The 22,768-nt window shown below is 38.3% G+C and overlaps 1 protein-coding gene across 1 annotated transcript in view; it reads right to left on the bottom strand.

The window, feature by feature from the left end:
- spon1b (spondin 1b) overlaps positions 1-22,768 on the bottom strand; it is an 85,570-nt gene that overhangs the window by 49,890 nt on the left and 12,912 nt on the right. The window contains exons 3-6 of the mRNA XM_067501381.1: positions 20,270-20,403; positions 8,554-8,627; positions 7,457-7,579; positions 6,443-6,591 (exon numbers count right to left, since the gene is read on the bottom strand). Of these exons, the coding sequence (XP_067357482.1) occupies positions 6,443-6,591; positions 7,457-7,579; positions 8,554-8,627; positions 20,270-20,403 (480 nt within the window). The remainder of the gene's footprint in view (positions 1-6,442; positions 6,592-7,456; positions 7,580-8,553; positions 8,628-20,269; positions 20,404-22,768) is intronic.

Genomic DNA, 22,768 nt, shown 5'->3' with positions numbered 1-22,768 from the left:
TTTTTTTCTTCACAGTCCCTGGCTCAGCATCTTTCAGTTGTCAACAAGCATGTTTTGGGCTGGATCGGGGTCAAATCACCTTTCCACTACAAACAAACCACTCCAGAATTCATTTAGAAGCAGAGCGAGACCGAACCAGAGCTTGGTTCAACTACACCAAACAAGGTAGGTGTAAAATTCTCTTAAACTCCATCTGAGGGTAGCAGGTATTCCTCATCATGCAGCTCACTGACAGGGCATGCACCTTATTCTGGCAGCTACCATTTGTGAATTGACGAATGCACTTTGGAAACTTGACACGTTTAAACCTGTTGCTGAATGTGGTTAATTCAATGGTGTCAGCATTTTGAGAGATCCCCTTTCAGACATTAGTCTTAGCTGGGACTCTTAGTTGGTGTACAGCAGTGTGTGCTTAATGCTTTTTAAAAATTTGCTTTATCACACATATTTTCCACAGGCTCATGCATGTCACGCCGTGTTCAGCGGGCTTTTGTGCTCACATGCTTCGCAAGAAATGTATGATGGACTGCGTTATGTCAAGGTTCAACCTCAACAAACAAGCAGGAGATGACAGATTTGGGTCATGATTTTGTCAAGTAATGTAAACAGCAACAATTCAACCAACAGCCTGTTTCAGGTTTAGATTAATTAGACAGAGCACACTTTTGTGTCAAGATCTATTCATCATCTAAATAAATGTAACTTCTTACACTCCTTAAGTGCTTCCTTGCACCTTTCTGGAAAATGTGATACGTTATGTTCCTGTACTGCACAAGTTTGAAGAAGAACATTTCTGACAGAGATGTTCTGTCTTGTACTCACATCATCACTATGAGAGCAATGAGGGTTTGTCCTCCCTGCCTGTCTGCCTGAGTCTCTTTCTGTCAGCCTGCCCATCCTGTGTCGGATTTAGACCTGTGTTAGTTTTGTGAGCACAGGTCAGCACTGGGCTGGAGAGGTAGGTCTTAAGGCTTTGTCCACACATCACCACAGCTGATTGCTCCTCTGGATGGTTGGGATTCTCAGCTAAGACAGGGATTACTGACCCATGTCGGCTTCCTACATTTACAGCAGCCACTTCGATGTTCACCCAGTCTGAACCTCGATGCCCCAGAGAATTGAAAAGATGTGCATGTGTGTGCTTCAGTTTTCCTGGGTATAAAACTTTGGGAAAATAACTTGAATTCATTTTTTACCAAGTACACGAAACAATGTTTTCTGCAATGTATAGTGTGTGTATCTGCACAAGGAAACCCACACATAACACACACACAGAAGCACTGTATATACAGTAACACTATAAATAGCTTTTTACATAATGCTGATGACACTAAAGTTAATATAAACAGTATGTGGCAAAATTCATGTAAAGCTGAAGATGTTTTGACCCTGGTAGAGTGTCACCTTCGTTTTACATATTTAACACACAATTACACTTCAGTTGCAGTATTTAACATATTTCTGCAACTTTCCTGATGCAGTTCATTACTTAATCATCTGTCTGTAGTTTGCTTCACCTTAGCAAAATAATACCTCATTAGTTACAGCTTATTTGCTTTATATCCAAAACTTAACATGTGCATGCAAACCATCCTCAAAATCAGCAGAACATTGTAAAGATCTGTGCTACTGTAGGCTAGGTTAGAAATTGCTGACAATTTTCACTTTTTTTCCCCTGACAATTCAATGATAACAGTACATTAGCAAAGAAATTAAGGTTTATTAATTTAAATTAATGCCCTTTGGTGCTGAAAAATGTTTTGCCAAATGACAAAATTTTCCTGAAAATGCAGTAATTTGTAGATGACATCCTGCTTTACATAATTTCTGATTCCATTTTATACTGTGGTCAGACAAATGCAGAAATTAAAATTAGGAACAACTTTTTTAACTTTACAATATTAAATCAATACTATTAAAATGAATCATTATAGTATAAAATAGTAGTGATTTTCACTTTCTAGTGTTCTCTACAGCATGCTAGTAACAAATAGGTAACTATGGAAACAAATTATTTTAATAATATTACAAACTGAGTATCATTACGGTATGTATTAGACTGAAAACTTAAAACTTTTTCTATTTCTGTGGTTTGAGTTTCTCTTTGTAAAATGTTCAGTATTTCAATTTCAGAACTTTATTTTCTGCAAATTTATTATAGGGTTTACAAATCTAAATAAAAAATGTAATCTGCCTAAAATACATCTTTAATCTTTAATTAAGATGTATCTATTTAATTAAGCTCCAATCAATTCTAACCATTAGAAGTCAAATACATGCACAAATAAACTCGGGCAAGAAATAAAATTCCAATGTAAAACACTCACAATATTTGAAAATGCACAAGGTGAGGCATGGATGAAATTTCTCAAAATTAAAATTAATAGACAAACCTACATTATTGCTATATTTGATTTTAAGTGACAACACAGATTTCTTGCTTAGTGAAGATGCACAAACATTTTGTAGAGCCTACAGAGTATTTGTGATTCAAGGATTCAAAATAAAGTTTTAAGACTCCCTGTTACAACAACTCAATAGATGACATTCAACTGTTCAATGTACAATCAAGCCGTTTCATTCCACAGCTCAATAGCAAACATTCCAGCCTACAGTACACAATCAAGCCATCTCATTCTTTGAAATAGGCTAAGGTTTCTATTGTTTCAGGGTAGTTATTAGCCCCAGAGACAGACAGAGCAAGCCAAGAGAGAAGTTATGGCTGTCCGTCAACCTCTAGTGTCTCCCAAAGCTAAACTGACAGGCACACACTACACTGACAGCACACTAACAACACACTATTGTTCCCTCACAAATGGCCATGACACACCTTTCAGTGCCCACAGAGAGACAGAATGTGGCAGAAAGAGGACACACATAGACAGACAAATAATGCAGGTCTTAGTCAAAAGAGGACACACACACACCAACAGGAGCATGATACATGTGTCAGGCACAGTAGATTAGAGTTGGTCCATTTGGATAAAATTGTCCGTCATAATACAAGTAACAATATTGACTGTGTATTATTATTCTTATTATATTCCTATTAGGTTGTTCTTGAGGCCAGAGAAGCATCAGCATGTTATACTTCAAGATGAAGAAATGTGGGATGAGCTGAAATTATTTCAAGCAAATTTTATGAGTTTTTATTATATCACTTGAGTCTTATTTGTGAGGAGGTGGGGATATCAGTGTATGTAGATCTGGAGTATTTTTTAAATAAGTGTGTTCAGCTAAAACAACTTGCTTTTTAAAGGGCAAGGTACATACCACATTTGTCCTTTTTGTACTCTTTCAGAATATCTTTGAGAACCCTTTACTTCTTTTTGACGTAATGTATTTTATAGCCCGGACCCTTATCTCAGCATCATAACTAAGTTCATAACTTCAACTTTTACTCTAAGCTAAAGCTAATTTAAACTTTACTCCTAAAACCATGTTGTGAGGACAGGCCAACACCTTCTTGTGATGTCCAAAATGTCCCCCCGGTGGCAAAAGGTCCTCACATTGGTGGTTTTAAACTAAAATGTGTCTAGAAAATGACATAAAAATGTACATACACACACACACACACACACACACACACACACAAACACATAGTATGCTCAGGCACATCTCACAGCTGTGTCCTGTCAAGCACTCTCCCCCGACAATGTTACTTTTCAATTTCTCCATGTACACAGACAGTTTTGAGGAGCTGATGCAATAACCTGTCCTATCGGGTACTATCCAGTTAATGGCTTCCAAAAATATCTGATCCCCTAAAGGCGTAGTTCACTCAAAGTAATTGTTCTGATGTTTCCCAAAGGAATTTAATTTCATGCAGAGTCCGGCATAATGAAGGGTACACTTTAATGCTGTTTTGCTTTGTAAATGTGGAAATGGCAAGTTCATTGTATTGCACATTTATCAGCTGCATTTTTAGGAATATCTGTGTGTTTTTGTGTGTGTTTGTGTGCACGTGTGCATGTGTGAGAGTGTTTCATTTGGCATTCCTATTGCCTCAGCCTGGCATTAACCTCGCAGTATGTTGTAATAACCCCTGACAAATAGCAGGGGCTGCAGGAGGTAATAATGATGATCACTGTAACGACTGTGACTCTAATCTGTGTTGCCCTGGTTACCGTTCCTCAGTCTCTCTCCCCTCCATACTGTCTCATTAGTCTCACTGGTTTCACCTGTTGCCTCCCCCTCATATACTCCGGTCACCTGTTCCTCTGTGCCAGAACGTCTTCCTGTTTTTCCCCCGAGTCATGTTACCAGTCTGTCCTCAGCCTCCTGTTTTTTTACCTGCGCTTTTCTCTAATTTGCCTCCGACTCTTTTTTTCCAGAGATTCCTGTGATCCCCTTCTGTTCCTGGACTCTTCAATCCTTCTTTGTCTGGCCTCAGAACCCGAGTTAAGGTTCATCGGATCGCCTGTTCTGTTCCCGGCAATTGTTTGTTGAGCCTCCCGCACAGATTCTCTGCCCTGCCTCGTAGTAAATGACTTTCATTATTATCGTGGGATTATTATTAAGAAGAGGATATTTTGTAGTCTTTATTTTTGTTACATGGACTTTCTCTTAAGGGGACGCTTTCAGTTGATACTTTGTGTTTGTTTGTTACTTTGTTCTGTCTGGTGTTTCTTATAACATGGACTGCTCCCCTGTGGACACTTTTATTTCATACTTTGTTTGTTTGTTTGTCTGCCGACTGCTCCCATTGCCATTGAGAATCACTTTGAGAAATTCTCCATTCAGGTCATTCGGTCCCCCTCAGCAGCCTCTAATTCTCGGCTCCACTTGGCTAGCGCGGCACAAACCACACACTGAATGGCTTGGAGGCAAAATTACTAATTGGGGAATTTCCCATTCCAGTCTCTGTCTCAGGCAAGCTATCATCCCATGTAGTTCTCTATCTCCGGAGCCAACCACATAGATTTGACTATGTACCCGAGATTTACCATGACCTTAAATTGGTCTTCAGCAAAGACATGGCCACTTCCCTTCCACCATTGCCCGAACTCTATTTGTTTTGTGCCAGCAGTTCTGGTGGCCAATTATGGCAAAAGACTTCCCCAAATTTTTTCTAGCTTGCCCTGTATGTGCTCAACACAAACCTAGTCACCGCACCCCTGCTGGCCATCTTAACCCTCTCTCCATCCCCAAGCATCCATGGTCCCATATTTCATTGGACTTTGTCCCTTGTCTTTCCCTGTCCAAGGGTAACACGGTCACACTTATAGATGTGGACAGATTCTGTACGATAGTTTATTTCATTCCTCTCCCCGCTCTACTTTCTGCCAAAGAAACAGCTGAATTAATAGTTTCTCTGGTCTTCAGAATCCATTCTCGTTTTCATCCCCAGGTTAAATCAGGATCTGGAGACAGAACTCAAGGCCTTCTGCTTCCGGGAGCACACTGGTTCCAGAATGCAATCTTGGTCAAGTACGGTCAGAACTCTCTACCATTGGCTGCCCCGGTGTTGATTCCGTTCCAGGTAGTCTATGGTTACCAACTACTGCACAGGTTTCTGTCCGGCGCTGTCGGCTGGCGTAGAGGAGGGCGCGAGCAGCTCTGACCAGGACCTAAGAGATCTGCTGATAGGCACTGTAGCTGTGCGCCTCAGTATTGGATGGGCTAGCGAGTATGGCTCTCCATGGTGGACATCTCCCTCCGCACTGAGGGCAGAAAGCTGGCTCCCTGTTTCATCGGTTTGTTCCCCAGTTCGTTACAGTAACTTGGTCTAACCTTTGTCTGGCCTCTTAACCCGAGCATGTTCTGCACCGATTCTCTGTTCCACCTTGTAGAAAGTGACTTTTATTATTATCGTGGCATTATTATTGAGAAGAGGATTGCGCAAGTCTTTATTCTTGATACATGGACTTTCTCCTAAGAGGACACTTTTAGTTGATACTTAGTTTGTTTGTTACTGTGTGTTGTTCCCTGTTGTGTTTCACTCCTGTCTTACAGCCGCTTTTAGTTGTCCCTCCTGTCCTGGCCTTTGTTGCTAACACACTGCAGAGGATTCCCCCTCGCCACTCTTTCAGTAAGCATTCCTTTATCTGTTGTTTATTCCCTGTTTCGAAATCGATTACTTACCTTTCCTTTCTTCTCTAGATCTACATTACATCACCTGTTCCACCCAGTCTCCTCTGCAGCGTGAACCCACGTCTCCCACTGACCCACCCACCTCGATTATTAATATAATAAACTGCCATTCTACTCACTCACCGCCTGTATTGTTTTTTGTATCCACTAATTCTTACAGATCACGGTTAATCCACACTTTTCACGCATTGATAAGCTTTGCGCTTTGAGTATGTACTTTGTTATTGGGTTGTTTTTCTTGTTTTGAACAGATCTCATTATTTGGCATCAGCATTCGGGTTTAGTCCAAGATAAGACCAGAACTGCAGTGAAGGACACACAAAGAGGCTCCATCTGAAGTCAACTCTACCTTTTGTCGAATCTCCTCTTCCATCTTAATGGGGGAGCCAAGCTCAGCAACCTGACGGACTCCCTCACTGGCATAGCCCCCATACTCCCACAACGCGTAGCCTTTGGAGTGGGATGCACCAATCAAAGCTGACCAGTGGTTGGCTCGTCCTGAAACAAAGAAACAGGGGTAAAAAGAAATCTGGGTAGGAGTGGATTAAATTCTAATGAGAATGACATGTTTAATGAAGAGCCAAATTCTAATTTATTTTTTTGGCTACCGCAAACTCAGTACTGGCCTCTGACTGGCAACGTAACTGACAGGTAAAAAAATTAATTCCTATAGACACAAATCCTGATTTTTATATATGCACCCCTATATTGACCCATATCTTTGGACCTCCTGGTTATTTTTCCAATTTTCTCTCTTTTTTCAGTGTAAACTGTAACACTTTAATATCACATGTTTGTATGTTTATAAGTTGTCATGCAGATCTGCAGTGTGTTATTTATGGGAAATTACTGGTTGATTTAGGTTTTTACATAGGGTAATTTGGCGTAATCCAGGAGGGGTGGGGTTACCCTTTGACTCTGCACATTTATTTTTTCAATATGTCATTAACTAAAGATAGCAAACTCTCGCCACTAGCACCACATCAAATATTTTACTGAAGTAAAAGTACTAAGCACTTAGATATGTACGTTTACTATTTTTAACCTTTCAGTACAAAAGTATAAGTACTCTACTAAGAGTAACAATGTATTTTAAACAATACTACTTGTGGTAATTATGGTAAAACATGTACTGTAATTAACATAAAATAAAGGTCAAAGGTCAGCGTTGGTAAAGGTGGAGCTAATTCTAACCACTTTATGTGTTGACAGGTGGTTAAGCCATAAAGATTCATAAGCATTTGTTAGCTCAATAATATTTTTTATAAGAAACACATGACATTTTTATATTAAAACCACCATGTGGTAATAGTGTTGTGCCTGATTGATGTACATGCTTACAAACCTGTATGATTTAACTTACTAGGATAGTCTTTGGGATGCACTTTTTCCGACCAGTTGCCATAGAAAGTGAGTCTGTACTTGGCTGTTCCACAGGCGCAGCACTCCATGGCAGGAGCTCCTGTAGCTTCACCGATCAAACGCTCTACAGGGATACAGGATGTGATCATTACAACACACATACACAAAGCTTAAAGGGTAGACAAGATGCACAAATCTAATACGTAGTTCAGACTTTACTGAACAAACAAGGATTAGAAAGTGTGTGAGCTTTGACACAAATGCATACCTGCCTCGATTTTCAAATTACTTTTCTACAATTTCAAACCAGGGAGAATGTCACTAAATTACATCCCTAGTTTAAACCAGTATTTAAAAGTCACTTTAGCTATAACACAGACTCATAAATATTCAAATGTTGCCCTGGACCAATGTTTTGAAAAGATAGGTCAAGTGGACTACTTGAATATTTATGAGTCACCACATTATTCAGATGAAAACCTCATCTGACATCTAAGTTATAGCAGGATGAGTCAAAGACTGAAAGCACCTAACTTATGTCAGCAAACTGAAACAGGGTCGCTTGATTTGCTTGCATAATGGCCTGGAAAATTACATTTCGGTGAGGAGACGGAGGATTTTATGCAAGTAAATTTTGAAAAAGTTTGAGAAACCATTTGTCTGGACTCAGGTTTTTATTGTACAATAATCATGTGCATCAGAGCTAAGAGAGTCCTACCGCCTTACTGTCTCAGTGATTGGTGTGTATCTGGGAGGCGTCAGCTTTCCAAAACTTGTGTTGCATTTTTCTCGGTGAAAACATTTGCAGGTACGATAAAAGCTGTGCTGCTAATATGTGGTGAAATGCAAACAAATATTTAAATTTCAAACAGACTCCTATTAGATCCCTAAATGTTTATTCCCTGCTTTTTCTGTGTGCCTCAAATCCTATTTTAACATGGTATAAAACACTGGGAGCTGTTCTGCTCCAAAATGAGAAAAAAATGACAGCTCAAACAAGGGATAATGGCACCAGGGTAAGTGGTCAAGGATGAAAAGATGAGCAGCCAATGAGAAAGAAAGAGAGAGAGAGGGGAGGTGATGGGCAGCTGTCATTACCTTTCTCGCAGAGCCGGATGGTGAGAGAACCTTCATCCTGGAAATAAATGACTCTCTTCTGGACAATGCTGGCCCTAGGGACACATAAAGAAAGTAATAGAGAAATTAAGAGAGAAAGGAAATGGACAGAGCATAGGATAGTAACAGAGGTGCAAAAAGGGCCTTGGACATAATACTGTAGTGCTTTTGTTTCTTTCGTATCTGATTCATGTAATCCTGGGTGACAGGGGAAGGTAATGGGCTCCCTGAGGTTTCATAATGGACAGGAAGTACACAGCTTTTCACAGAAACAGCGCCATGTTCTCTGAAGCTCATGACACAATCATACTGCAGCAGCATGAAATGTAACAGAGCAATCATGCCCACAGACTACAGACTGTAGGCAGAGCTACATTCTGACTTATGAGCTAATATTGGCTGAAAATGAATCGCTCCCAATGAAAGTGAAATGCATTTTTCTTCTTGCACATATAGAGCTGGAAAACACTCTGATGCCACAGTTATGAAAGTTCTGAGGTGACACAAAAGTAAAAAATAAAAAAACAATTGTCAGAGAACAATAAGGCCTGGCAGTCTTGCAACACTTTTACCCTTGATTTCCACCATATACATTTTACAATACATTGCAACAGAGCACACAACCAATAGTTTTACATGTCGTTTGAATAGCTGTGTAAGTTTGCACCTGCATTTCACAGCTCACTGTTTCAGCTCACTGTTTCAGTATACTGTATAGTTATCAGTATAGTTGTTGGGCAAATTTGTTGCAAAGAAGAAGGTGATGATTTAAGCCCTCTAAATGCATTTGCATGCCTAAGAGACCCAAGCACATGAATACCTGATTTCTCATAGGTCTGAATATTCAGTAAGCCACTCAGGTGGTTTATTAGGTACAAGGTGAAAAGTCAAACAGAACAATCAAATCAATTAACATATTTTTTAACAAGCTGTTGAAAATGTTCTTATTAAGTTTTACATAAACAGTATTTAAAGTTATTCAGACTATTACATTGTTTACTACATACGCTCTTTATTTAGGGAACTATTGTTGTATTGTGTCTACATAATGTATTTGAATATGTATATAATCATACGGTTATTTTTTTTGTGTGTGAACTTTAAGAAGTTAATGCCTAAATGTCATTCAGGTCAGTGATTGAGAGGAAACAATAATGTTCTGAAACCTCTTGCTACATACAAAAAAAGTGCATACAGAAGGATGAAATCCGTGTTTTCCCCCACAAACCTTGAGAAGTATAAAAAAATGGGTATAATAGTGGTAGTACTAATGTTTTGGCTGATCCGTGCGTACTGGATTAATTTATATTACTACGATGTTTCTAACAGTTTTTGTATCACAGCACCAAGGTCTTCAGACTGTCTCCGCCTCATACGTCGGAGACCCATAAAACCAAGTTATGAGCCAAACAACACTGAGTGTGGAGACAGAGGAGGGACCAGCGACATTAAGTAGGAGTTATCGGTTATATTGCTTCTATAAATCTTACAGACTGAATGGTGCAATATACCCTGCAACATGGGTTGACTGCTTGGCCATGAAATTGAAAAACAAAAGTGAAATATACAACACACACTATTATTGAGCTGTTCTTGATAGTTTTAGGCAAATTTTCTTATAGATTCTATGGTCAATTGGTTTATTATTTGATACATTTATTAATCTAGCCAACAAAATGTGGCTGTTTGGAAAGACGATATTACATCCACAGCCACCTATAGTTACAGTTTCTTTCAAGACATTTATTCTTCAATATAGTATGCTCTTATCAGTCAATTATTGGCTGCTGCAAGTCAGAGGATGCAGACTGTACTAGAGATGTGTAGGGGGAAGCAAGTTTCCCTCTGGTCCTAAAAGGTCATAGAGTGCATCCCAGTGGGAGGCATGACACAAAGTTAGAATCACAAAAAAAGTATCTACTCTACATTTAGTTATAAATTCTAAAACTAGTGCTCAGTTCCTGACTGAAATAATACCCAATTTCTAGTTGAGCTGTTATTTTTCATGAACTAAAGCAAGATGTTTTCAGATACTAACACCTACTAATAGGAACTTTTCACTGGTAACATTTGGCACACAAACTCTGAGTAATTATACAGAGAACAAATCCACAAACACCAGCTACTGAACGAGCAGCTTACAGGCATTTCTGGGAGTGGACTCTTTGACTTGTGAATTGTCTAAAATAACAATTGCCTTAATGTCTTTTTTATTACTGTAGACCCCACTTCCATTGTGTTGGTGAATTTGGTGAGAATAGGTGTGAAGGCTGCTTATGTAAGACCACAGGACATAAATAGTGAATAAATATACTGCTGCTTTGCCACTCGTTTTTTGCTGCCTATAGTCCCTCTCTCATGTCAGAGACCAAGGTATTGATTCTGCTGCTGTGACGTGGCCACAGTTATTTAACACATTTGGTTGTTTAGCATGTGAGAGTTAAAAACAGTGTGATAGTGAAGGTGGGGCAGCTCAGATGGAGTGAGACTTGTCTGTCGGGAGGCAAAGATGAACTCCAGTGATTCAAATATTAGAAGCGGGTCCATTAACTGCACTAAAAGCATCAGTGTTGCACAACAAAACTGTGGAATTGTAAGACAAACAATTCTGTCTGCATTATCCTCAAATACTTGAACAAATGGAACCAGCTAAAAAGATAAAAAAGGGGAAGTTATCCACTGGTGAAACTAGGCACGAGCAGTGTTAATATCCTGTCTAAAGTAATTTCTACATATACTGTTTTTAAATACATTCACCGTGTGAACTTAAAACCAGCTTCACATTCACACACATACTCACATTTACTGTATACAGCATCTTCTGCTCTGGCTCCTTATTAAGCCTACTCCCAATGGCTCATGCATTAAAGATAGTCCACATCTCAGCTACACGTCTGTTGACTTCTTGCCTGTGTACCCTGGAGGCTTAGAGGGGCTCCCTGCTGAATGTTCAGCTTGCTGTTCGGGTTCATGTGGAAAGCTCCCCAGAGAGCAGCTCCACACCTACCGTATGTAACTGTTAATATGATACTGTTTGTCACTGCATGACAAGCGTTTCTGACTGTAACATTAAATGTTACAGAAGGAGGTGGAGGAAGTTACTAAAAAGAGCTAATTAGTCCATACACATACAAAGACTGTTTGTGAAGGAAAAGCTGACTCGACAAAACATAATGCATGAGACAGCAACATGTTTACCTGACCAATCACTAGATAGAAAGAAGCATGAATGACCAATCAGAAGCCAGAAATAATCAGCTTTGGGTTCATTTGGCTTGACGATTAGGGTTTTTTTTTTTTTTAAACAGTTATTTTAGAGTTAACTGTAATGTTTGGATGCTCTCTGTATTTACAGCCTGCATGAAAAGCTTTTAAGATTAGAAGTAGATTTAGATGATTATTGTTGCAAATAGTCCACAAACCCCGGACATGACTCTGAAACCCCTATAGTAGCACCATCATCAATGTCCAAACAACAATTTCCCATATATCTAAAAGAAAAAATATATCGATTTTTATAAATAACTGCAAAGATATTGATTTTTGTCTTTTATTTTCATCTGTCATCAACACTTCTTCTCGATATTTAGTATTCTACAGCAGGGCACACAGGGCCATATTCAAAACACTGCACAACAACTGATGGATGTAAAGAGATGAGAGGAAGCACTAAATGGTTAAAACCTCTTTATCAGTAAAATAGCAGTCAACTTCAAGGCAGCAACTGCTTCAGCAAAACTAAGCTGTTGTATGTCTACATGTTGGTTCATTGAGTAATTCACTTTGATGATTGAAGTCTGAAAGGAAAACGTAGGAGCAAATCAACAGCAAGGCATAAATCGTGCTAAACGACAATTAAAGTTATTTCCTTCTAAATATGTTCAACACATATCTGATTATAACAGAATCCCTTCAAAAGCTGATGATATCCAGGCCAAACCATGATCTTTCTGTATCCTTATCCACTGAGAGAGTCTAAATACAATCAGAAGAAAGTTTATTAATGCTGTGGTCACAAAATAGGATATAAGACTACATATTTTAGCGGGAAAGAAAAACATTGTGGGGAAATATCTGATTGATATGTTCCATATGAGGAAGATCAATGCTGACGCAAAATAAAACGATGTGGCCAAAAAGTTCCAGTGTGGAACGTGTCTACTTCTGACCGTGGAGAGTGAATTAATCTAATGGTCACTTTTTAATCACTGCTTGACATTGGTGCTGAGTGGCAAGGTCAGGGGGTCTTAAAAGTCATTAGTAATCATTCCCTGAGAGCATGAATCTCCATACAAATTCTGTGTCAATCTGGCCAGTCGGAATGTCAGACTGACAATCAGACTGACAGGCAGTTATCTTCAGGCCTTACTGCCAAGGAGCAATACAGACAGAATCCATTTATACCGCTTTGAATTCATATTCGTATTTAGTATTCATGAAAGTTTAAAATTGACATCAAATAAGGTGATTTCTGAAAGCTGAGCATCGTTGTAAGCATCTAGTCCTGTGATCAATACGAAAGGCTTTTCACTGTCTGTGTGACACCGTCTAGACTGAAGAGTTTAGATCCAACTATCAAACAGCTTCAGAGTCCTTGCAGTTAGGCTAGTGTTGTCATTGAGCGAGCAGACAACTATTAGCCTCTTTCTCCTCCTGGGGCCCTCCCAGTAGCAGCAGCAGAATACTGATGGGAGGAGGGGTCAATGGGAGGTGAAAATGTGATCAACAGACAGCTTGAGGGCAACGATCGAGCAAGAGGAGAAATGTAAGAGTAAACTTGATAACGAAATGAGTAGTGATCAACAAGACAGCAAAACGTAAGATTGGAAAAACAGCTCTGCTCTGCCTTCACCTTCGTTCTGCCAAAGTTTCTGCAGATAAAAAAAAAATCTGTCTCTGAATAAGCTGAAAGTAAATGATGTTTAATGATAGGGAAAAGGGGGAAATTTTATGCATGCGTGGGTCAACTTTATTAAAGCAATATGAGAAGTTTATCTCATGAAAAAGACGTGATCAGGTACTTTTTGCCTGTACGGTCTTTTAATATTAACAACTTTCATATGTTCATTTTGAGCGGTTGTTAAATTTGATTATTTCAAAAACAGCTGGCTGTTTTATGTTTACTCTGTTTTGCTGGGTAGCACTAGTGCTTGCATCTAAGCAGCTTTGATTTATGGTTCAAAAAGAGGACAAAAAGTTATTAAGTTGTCAGCTTAATAACATTATCTCGCTACAAACATGTCTGTTGTTCACCATCACTACCATAGTCCTTACTCATCTTTACTAAAACATACTAGGTAACTTGCATTTAAATGTTCAAACTGAAGGTTTCATTATTTGAATAAATTAAACCTTTATAAAAGTTTTCCTTTGACTCATGTTTCACAGGCTATGTCAGTTTTAATCTGCCCATTTTATGTTCATGTTTTAACTACAGGTAATGTAGTTTTTTCAGCTTTTTCATAATGAAGGTACCTACAGATTCTGTCTCTGAATAAAAGCTACTAATTGAAGAAGCATAAAGGTGCAATGTGTAAGATGTAGTGACATGTAGCAGTGAGGCCATGTTGTCCTCCATTTCCCATGGCTACTTCCCCAAAAGACCCACCTGGTGTTTTGAACATGGAATGCTCTTAATGTGAAAAAAATCTGAAAATCGTTAGTAGTTAACATTAGCAGTTTACTATCAGGGTAAACACTACAATGTTAACAGATGTGACAGAAACTTTTGCTGGAGTTTGGAGAGCTGTGTGTCTGTATTTTTAAGTCTTAAATTCCTCAGGGTTTTTGTCATCTGTTTGTCAGCAGCAAGACATTTCTGTGGCCGGCAAAATGTTAAACCTCATGAAACCTGACGAGCTAACATTAGTTTCAAGCATGTTTTATCTCAATGCACAACAACTCATGTTTCTAACTCAGTGACTTTAACATTTCTGGATGCTTAAATTATAAAGCACAGCATTCATTTTGCTGGGACATGTGGAAAACAAACTGAGTGCAAGAGCCAAGACAAGGTCATGTCTGTCATATGGATAATAACCAACCGTGGATTTAATGGATGTGGTTGCACAGAGGAAAAAGCAATTGTGGAAACATGGCGGGGCAACGTGGTGAATTCCATAAAAAGGAGAACTGCTAGCATTGCATAGATAAATAATTCATTCTAAGCTAAAGAAAATTACAACACTTATTTTCAGGTCATTACATACTAATGAAATATTAATAAATGCTATTTTTTTGCTAATAAAACTTACACACTATGCCCCTAACACTGGAGTTTTAATTAATAAAATGCAATCAAAAAAACAGCCTTACTTACTGGTAACAGAGATAAAATAATAGAAAAATGATACTGTGTGTGTGTGTGTGTGTGTGTGTGTGTGTGTGTGTGTGTGTGTGTGTTGTATTTCTTGTTTGTCCATCTAAGCCAAAACTTAGAAAGCAGGAACAGGCTTTGCAGTTGCTGTCTCCCTCAGCCTCAGGCTACATGTTGTTTCAAGGCAGACAGCTCTGCGGGGTGAATGACAAGAGTTGGGGCGAAGACTTGACCAACTGAGGAGGAGGAGGGCAAGCTTGACAGTACAGTTTCTGCCTGCAGGAAAAAAAGTTGCCCATTGTATCTTGAAGTTGGTTTTAGTTCCAGTGCCAGTAACGGTTGAGATGAGCAGAGACAGAGCGAGAGCTATTTAAAAGCTGCTGACATGTTTTGCTTGCCAAGAAACTGGTGAGTGTCTTTAACAGCTGATGTCTTTCAGATGTTTAGATCTCACATCACTTCACTGTGTGAACTCTGGGAACAAAGAAGTGTAGTCCCAAGTGCAGTTCCAAAGTAAGTGATAATTATTGATTATATTTTTGTGTGTTTGTATAAAATGTCAGAAAATAGGGAACATAAAAATTCACTAAGCCTGGAATGACATCAATTGTTTCATCTGACCAAGCTAAATCCAAAACTAGAACTAAAATAAGCAAATATGCATGTCACAGGTGTTGGGAATTTTGTTTAATGAATTTAAATGATAAATCAACAATTATATAATTGTTTAGTAATTTGTAGTTGATTCAGTTCACTAATTGTTTCTGCTATAATTATCCATCAGTCTTGGTTATGATGGCTCTGTAGTACAGTCAGGGGAAACACACACACACCTGTTCAAATTACTCAAATGGGACACAAGCAGTCACACACTGTTTCCATTCAGATGTTTATCTGCATTTCTATGAAATCTGCAAAATAATTTGCAAGTTTTGTTTTCACCATTGCATATATTAGATGCATATTAGTAGATTCACCAACTGTAAAAACTGGTGGTACAGATTCAATAGTCACAAGCATGCAAGTTTATAAAAAAAAAAACCTGTACAGACAACAGACATATGTTACAACTGAAAAGGAGGAAAACATGTAAATGTAAATATTGCTTGTTGGGAAAAAAAGTGGATAAAACCTGTCAACAAATCAACTTTGACCTTTAATACCCTACAATAAGCAAACTAAAAGTTTAATCAAAATACTTTTTTATAAGTTAGAGTAAAACCCAACATGAGCCAATCTTTAATTTTAGAAGTAATCCCCCATTGCCCCAGAAAAAATTTGATAATTTTTTCAATGGCACCTTGTGTTTTATTTTTTATATTGGTATATTTTGGTCATATTTCTTGTCTGGTCAGACACTGTTTTTTTATGATGTTCTCAATCAAATAAATCTACAGTGTTTAAACATTATATATTTTTGAAAATGCTTTAGGACATATGGTATTGTGGAAATGTGATGTCAAAGCCTGATATTTTGGGACATTCTAATATATTATAATTTAGTAAGCATAAATACCTGAATTGCTGAATAGAGGGTAGCAGAGCAGAGAAAGGGACAACTGGGCCAAGCACTGTGGGCTGATATCACATTTTATGCTAGCGCTAGTTTAAGTTGCACACAGTATTGGACCATTTATGTTGCTGTTCATCATCAAAATGACCTAAAATTACTTGATAACAGTAGTAGTCCATATATATGCAGTTCTCATCTCACAGTACTCTAGAACCAACAGTTTTTTAACACTGTAAAAGTGTATGCTTTGCACAATATTTCATTTATGATAGTATAATTTAAAATCTGTTTTATTAATAAAAAATAAATAAAGGTATAAAAGCACAGTTATCATAAATGAATAAAATATGTACTATTTACTGTTAATTTATCACTTACCTAAAAAAACAAGAAATTGATTAATTTTTGGTGCCACACAAATGTTACATGGCAATACTGGATCAGAAAGGTGTTGTTGTCATGGTAATCTGTCATGATTTAAGTATTTTGTGGACTCTTCCCACCCCGGAGCTTCCTGTCACAGATTCGTGTTCCTGTCAGCGTCGCTGCACATTGGAATGAATGAAGTAGTTTCATATTTGATGTTTAGAAGAGAAAAGGGAGAGAATGACAATGACATACATACATTGATACCCTCATCTTGAAGTATTTATTTAATAAATTTACATCTAAAGGTAAAGTGTCTGGAATACAGTCTACATTGAGCACATATATATTTTTTAAAAGTGTAAATCTCCTTTTAAAAAAAACTAGCCCCTCACTTTAAGCACTACAGCTGTCACCGACAGATTTGTCACCCCTCCTCCCAAAAAGTAATCGTACTGATTTTGAAATAGCAGGTGTTAAATACAAAAACAGTCTCAGAGGCCTGTTCCACTAGTGAGAGGACCATTGAGCTCCAACAAGGGAAAAGTACTGGAGCCCACCCAACTGTAAGAGTTTTATTTAAAGCTTCTTGGAATGAGCTGAGAGACGTGTGCTTGACGTCCCGGACAACTAAAATACTGTAAAATCTATAACAGAATGCTGGGGAGTACAGAGAAACAAGATTGCAAGATAAAGAGAGTAGAAGAAGAAGAATATTCCCATGGTGCAGGAAGATGTGGGATGTGGGTAAAAATGTGTGGTGGAAAGAATCATACATTTTCATCTTTGAACTCGACACTGGCTGGAATAAAGAGACAAGATTTACTGGAGACAGTTGCTAATATTGTCCATTAAAGGGATGTTTTATAGCCATATACTTACTGTGATGCTTCTGACTGTAACTGACATCAACTCGCTTCTGACGACAATGAGAGTGGCACCATGGGAAAAACAAAAAAATAGTCTAAACAAAGATTAAGTGACAAACATTTCACAACAGCAAAGGGGGGTAGTCAAAGAAGGAGGGGGAATGAGACAGAGCTGTGTACAGCACAGATGAGACATTAGATGAGGTCATGGTAAATCTGTATCTTGCCACTGACAGACAAAAGTGACAGTTATACGAGGTGAATTTGCATAGCAGCTGTTCCCCTACGCAGGGCTGGATTTATTAGACAAGCAAACAGTGGGATGCCTACGTGCCATCTGTCAAACAGCAGCAGCAGATAAATTAAAAGTAACAGCTGTGAGTATACTGTGGAGGTGAGGGCAAGTTATAGCATCTCGCTCTGAGGAGGAAGAGATGCATGTCAGGGAGGTTATTCCCTTCAGGAAGACGGATGAGAGCGAAGGGGAAAAAAGCACAAACGCTGGAGTGAAAGGCAGAGAGGCAGACAGCGAGGGAAACATTTTCAGAGGCGTGCTCGCTCCAAGTTAACGCCTGCTTATCATTCGTATTCTTCCTTAGTCAAAAAGTGGCAGGTAGCTACAGATCGCTAGAACTCACTGTACCTGTATGGGCCCATACGTTTTTACTCTGCACAGGTGGCAGAAATTACATTTTACACTTCACATTATTATTTATAAGAGCTACATTTGCGAATATTACATTTGTAGAAGCATAAATTTTAACCACTGTGAATAAAAAAAAAACAATATATTTTTTTTTCTTTCATGCAGGCCAGTCTGCTGCGCTCTAGTTCTCTTTGGCTTTCTACCAAAGAACTTTCTCTCCATTCAACAACGGCTCTTGACTCGTGTAAGAACGATATTAAGAGTATGTGTATTCACTACAAGTGTCACTACTGCTCACCATAGTCTGAGGGGCTGAACCCACAGAGTTCACTGCATTTCCATTGTGCTCAATCAAATTCAAACTTGAACAGAGACCTGAAGCAGCTGAAGTGAGGCTGCAAACTCCAAACAGAAACATAACATTTGGCATTTATTGTGAGAGTGCTCTGCTATTAAAAGCACTAAGAAGAAAAAAAGTTTTTCCCTTGTTAAAGTTTATTTTCTTGCTGCAGGGATATTCAACTGTTAAAAGTTTTAAGACTGTGAGGACAGTTAAAGGTAAAACACATCATTAAATAGATAAACATCAGACTCGCCTCTTTGTTTATAGAGGAAATAATTTGTCCATCTACCTACAGTATAATTGGAATTACTCTGCAGCTATAGAAAATATAGATTGTGAATATAAAAAATGTATCCATTAAATAATTGAGACAATAATGAGGCTTTAATCCAAATCTCAGGCATAGCAAATTTGTCAGTGTTGTGTCTACAGTGTTGTGTACCCCCAAGTTATTTTGCAGCTTTAAAAGCAGTTTGTTGACTAATTCCTTTGTTTCACAGAAACATTCTGACGTCGTGATTTGGTTGTGAGGACTGGTCGGACGTAGTTAGTCCAGGTCAGTGCCAGTGTTTTTAAGTTAGTGCTGAGAAAATCATAAAGTGTCTGATGTGTTTATTATTTATGACCTGATATTGGTAAATGAAGTATGGAACACCTCTGCTCTGATACAGCACAGTGGACATTTTCAGAGAGTTCCTGGAGTTGTTGAAGCCACTCTTGAAATAACAGTATAGATCCACACCTGCTTCAAACCACAAATTGCCCCCTGTAACCATCATTTGTCTTTTGGTTGTAGTACTGGTGCCATTACACAATAGTGTGAGTCATAGCTTCTGGGGAAACACCTGACATTAGCTTTGTTAATGTGGTCTCTATATACTATTGGTAAAAAAAAAAAACAATGACCATATCAAGGCACAAGATTTATTGGTGCTGTAGCAGCCATAGCAAAAAGTAAAAAGTAAAACCTGAAAATAGTATTAGTAAGTTCTCCTGCTGTAGTGGAATTACTGTGTACTGTACTTGGTTGACTACACCTGCAGATTCTGATCCGTCACAAATCTTTGACATTTCTTTTAGACAGTTTCATCTCTTCATAACATGAAATTCGACTTGAAGCTTCCTAAACTCATCCATCACAGTGAACCTTATGTCAGCTTTGTTTTGGCATGGCATCATTAAGAGTCAGCAGGAGGTAATTTCAACACTGTCTTTGTTGTTTTCTGTCTAAGACTAGAAATCCTGCTGAATTGTACACGTATTAAGAAAAAAGAAGAATACTAGGAAATTCATACAAACATTTTCCAAACATTTGATCATTTTGTTACTACCAGGTTTTTGTTCCCAAAAGCGCAACTTAGCAATGCCATGTTTTTTTAATAAATTACATAAAAATCATGGATGTTAAAGCTTATGAGACGTATTCAAGCTGCCACTGCTTGCAACTTTAAAACTGCTTATTTGCAACTGTATTACTATAAAGAATAACACAAAATTTCTTAAACCATCACTGTGATGAATGTTCAGGTTCTAATTGCAGCAGTTCTATGAATGTAAATTCTAATATTGTAGCTTTTGCTCTCCTGCAGTGGCACCGTGTTAAAACCTTGTTGAAATAATAATTAGGGGAAAAAATGTGACTCACTTCAATATCACACAGCCAGTCCCAGTGGATGGCGCTGTCCAGTGCACCTGTATCCTGGTGCGTCTGCGTGGTGTGCTCTCCGTCACTGCAGGAGGGCAGTTGGTCATGAACTGCGTCTCATCCTCATCAATGATCTAGTAACAAAATGATTTCATTATTTAATGTGAACAAATCAACTATTAGCAACAGAGTCTGACTTTTGTGTCGCAAATGGTCACAACCATTATGGCCAAAAAGTGGCACTGAAACACATCACAAAGTGTACAGCTAATGGACAACGACCACGTATGTTCTCCACCTGCATAAGAGGTATCAACTCTCTATACCGCCAAGTGAGGGTGTTCTGTGTTTGTCATCAAAGCAGTGAAAAGCAAAAGACAGAACCGTGGATATACAAACATAATAATGTACATATTGTTGTGCAGAGCTTCTGAATCATGCTGATCAGTTATCGGTTATCTCTTGCCTCATTCCAGATGTTCATATCACTGTGAAAATATTCTCTTATAAGAATGTTCAGATAAGATGAGAATAATAAAAATCAAATAAGCTTCAAATATATGCCTTCTCGAAGTTTGACCTGATGTTGGCTTCAGACAAAAACAATCAGAGGATCACCGAAGCAATTAAAATGAATCTCCTAGGGACTGAATGTCTCTAGATGATACACAGAAATCCAACTGATTTCCTATCAAGATATTTTACTCTACACCACTAATGTTAAACTGCTTTGGGCACCACAGAAAAGGTCAAGGGAACACTTGCTGAAATATAATTCAGCATCATCCCCTGGGGACTATGTACAAGACTGAAGGGCAGTCCAAAAAACAGTCATTGAAATATTTTAGTGTGAACTGTTTTAGCAAATGCCATCTCAGTTTGGTAGAATTCATAATGTGTCAATTAAATAATACATTTTAATTAATAAAACTACACTTGCAATTGGTATCACTTGACAATAAAATGTGCAGAAAATTTTGACTCATAGCAAATTACAATGACTAATCATGTACTTTGAGTTCTGGAATGGGTTTGAAAAGGAGCAGTACCAGGCTAAATGAAAGAAGGAAAAAAACCTGTTTGTTTTTCTTACTTATGCGCATTGCTGTCTCGCAAATACACCACAGTTACTGAACCTGAGTAGTCTCTTGTTTTCAGAAAGCAAGAGAAAATGTTTAGAGAAAAATACTGGATGCACTGAGATCTGATTGAAGCTGCAGTGCAGAAATGTGTGCACTATGCATTTCCAGATTTCATACATCATCGGTTTGGAGAGTAAGATTAAAGTCACCAGTATCAATATGTGATTTTAATTTGATGATGTTGCAAATGATTGTTTTGACCGACATCGACTTGAACCAAAAGCTAAGTTGTGTGTGTGAAAGGGGACAACTGTCAAAGTCCATAAGTGAGACTTGGTTTAATAACAGTCTTGGGTATTCAGGACATGTCTAGCCCAGTCCCCTTGGGACTTAGAACCTGTTAGACATTTTTAAAGACTAAACACACACAGAGATGGGCACACGTATGCATATATGGCCTAGGACCTTGCAGCTAGTATTTTCCAGCTGCCTCAGCTGAACAATAACAATGACCTTACAGCCGGTCCCAAAGTCCTGATAGGACATTAAGGAAGGGACATGGGCAGCTCTTTCTTTTGGCTTTGTTTTCTTGAAAGCTTTGCTATATTTGTATATTGACTTCCCCATTTATCCTTATTCCTTATTTTGGTTTACTTTAAGTCACCAAGACTGAAGTTCTGTCAGTCAAAAGCAGACACAAACAACTGGCTGAAAGGCAAAATAAGAGAAAGACAGATAGAGCAGAGGGAGACATACAAAAGAGATAAGTGAAGAAAAGGAGAGAGAGAAACATAAAAGGAAAGCAAAGACTGAAGGAAAAGACAAACACCGACAGTTTTGTGAGAGAATATAGAGATAGATTAGGGCTAACAAGATAAACTGAAACAGAACCTACACAAAAACAATATTTGGATAAAAAGCTTCTGCCCAGACTTGAGAGAAATACAGCTTATGTTTTGTTGTGATACTGTCAGCTCAGATGTATATGTACACATTCAACTAGAGCAAAGTATAGGAGTACTACAAGTACACACCATTGTATTATCTTTGGCTCTAAATGTGTACTGCACATTCATTAAATTCTGGTCCCATTTTTTCAAATTAAGACAAGTCAAAGACATGTTAAGACATAGAAATCAAGTCCAAATTGAAGATAGTAATGTCTGAATGTATTGAAAGAAAGACAAGTCCAAAATCAACAATAGCAAGTCCCATGGATGTAATAAAGGATTTAGAGTCCAAATGGCCTAGACCAAGAGACAGAAAGGACAATCAGACATGGACATCTCTGACAGAGATTAGTGACTGGATGTGAGATGTCAGGTGATGGTAGAAATCAATTGTTGTTAAATTAGGCCTTAATCTTCCCACTAGTAGATAACACCTCACACTTGACCTACACTTACTGGTGTCCCTA

The sequence above is a fragment of the Channa argus genome, chromosome 4, assembly GCF_033026475.1.
Source record: "Channa argus isolate prfri chromosome 4, Channa argus male v1.0, whole genome shotgun sequence".
Lineage (NCBI taxonomy): Eukaryota > Metazoa > Chordata > Actinopteri > Anabantiformes > Channidae > Channa > Channa argus.
Note: the sequence above shows the minus strand (reverse complement) of the source record. Positions and strands in the feature narration are given on the sequence as shown.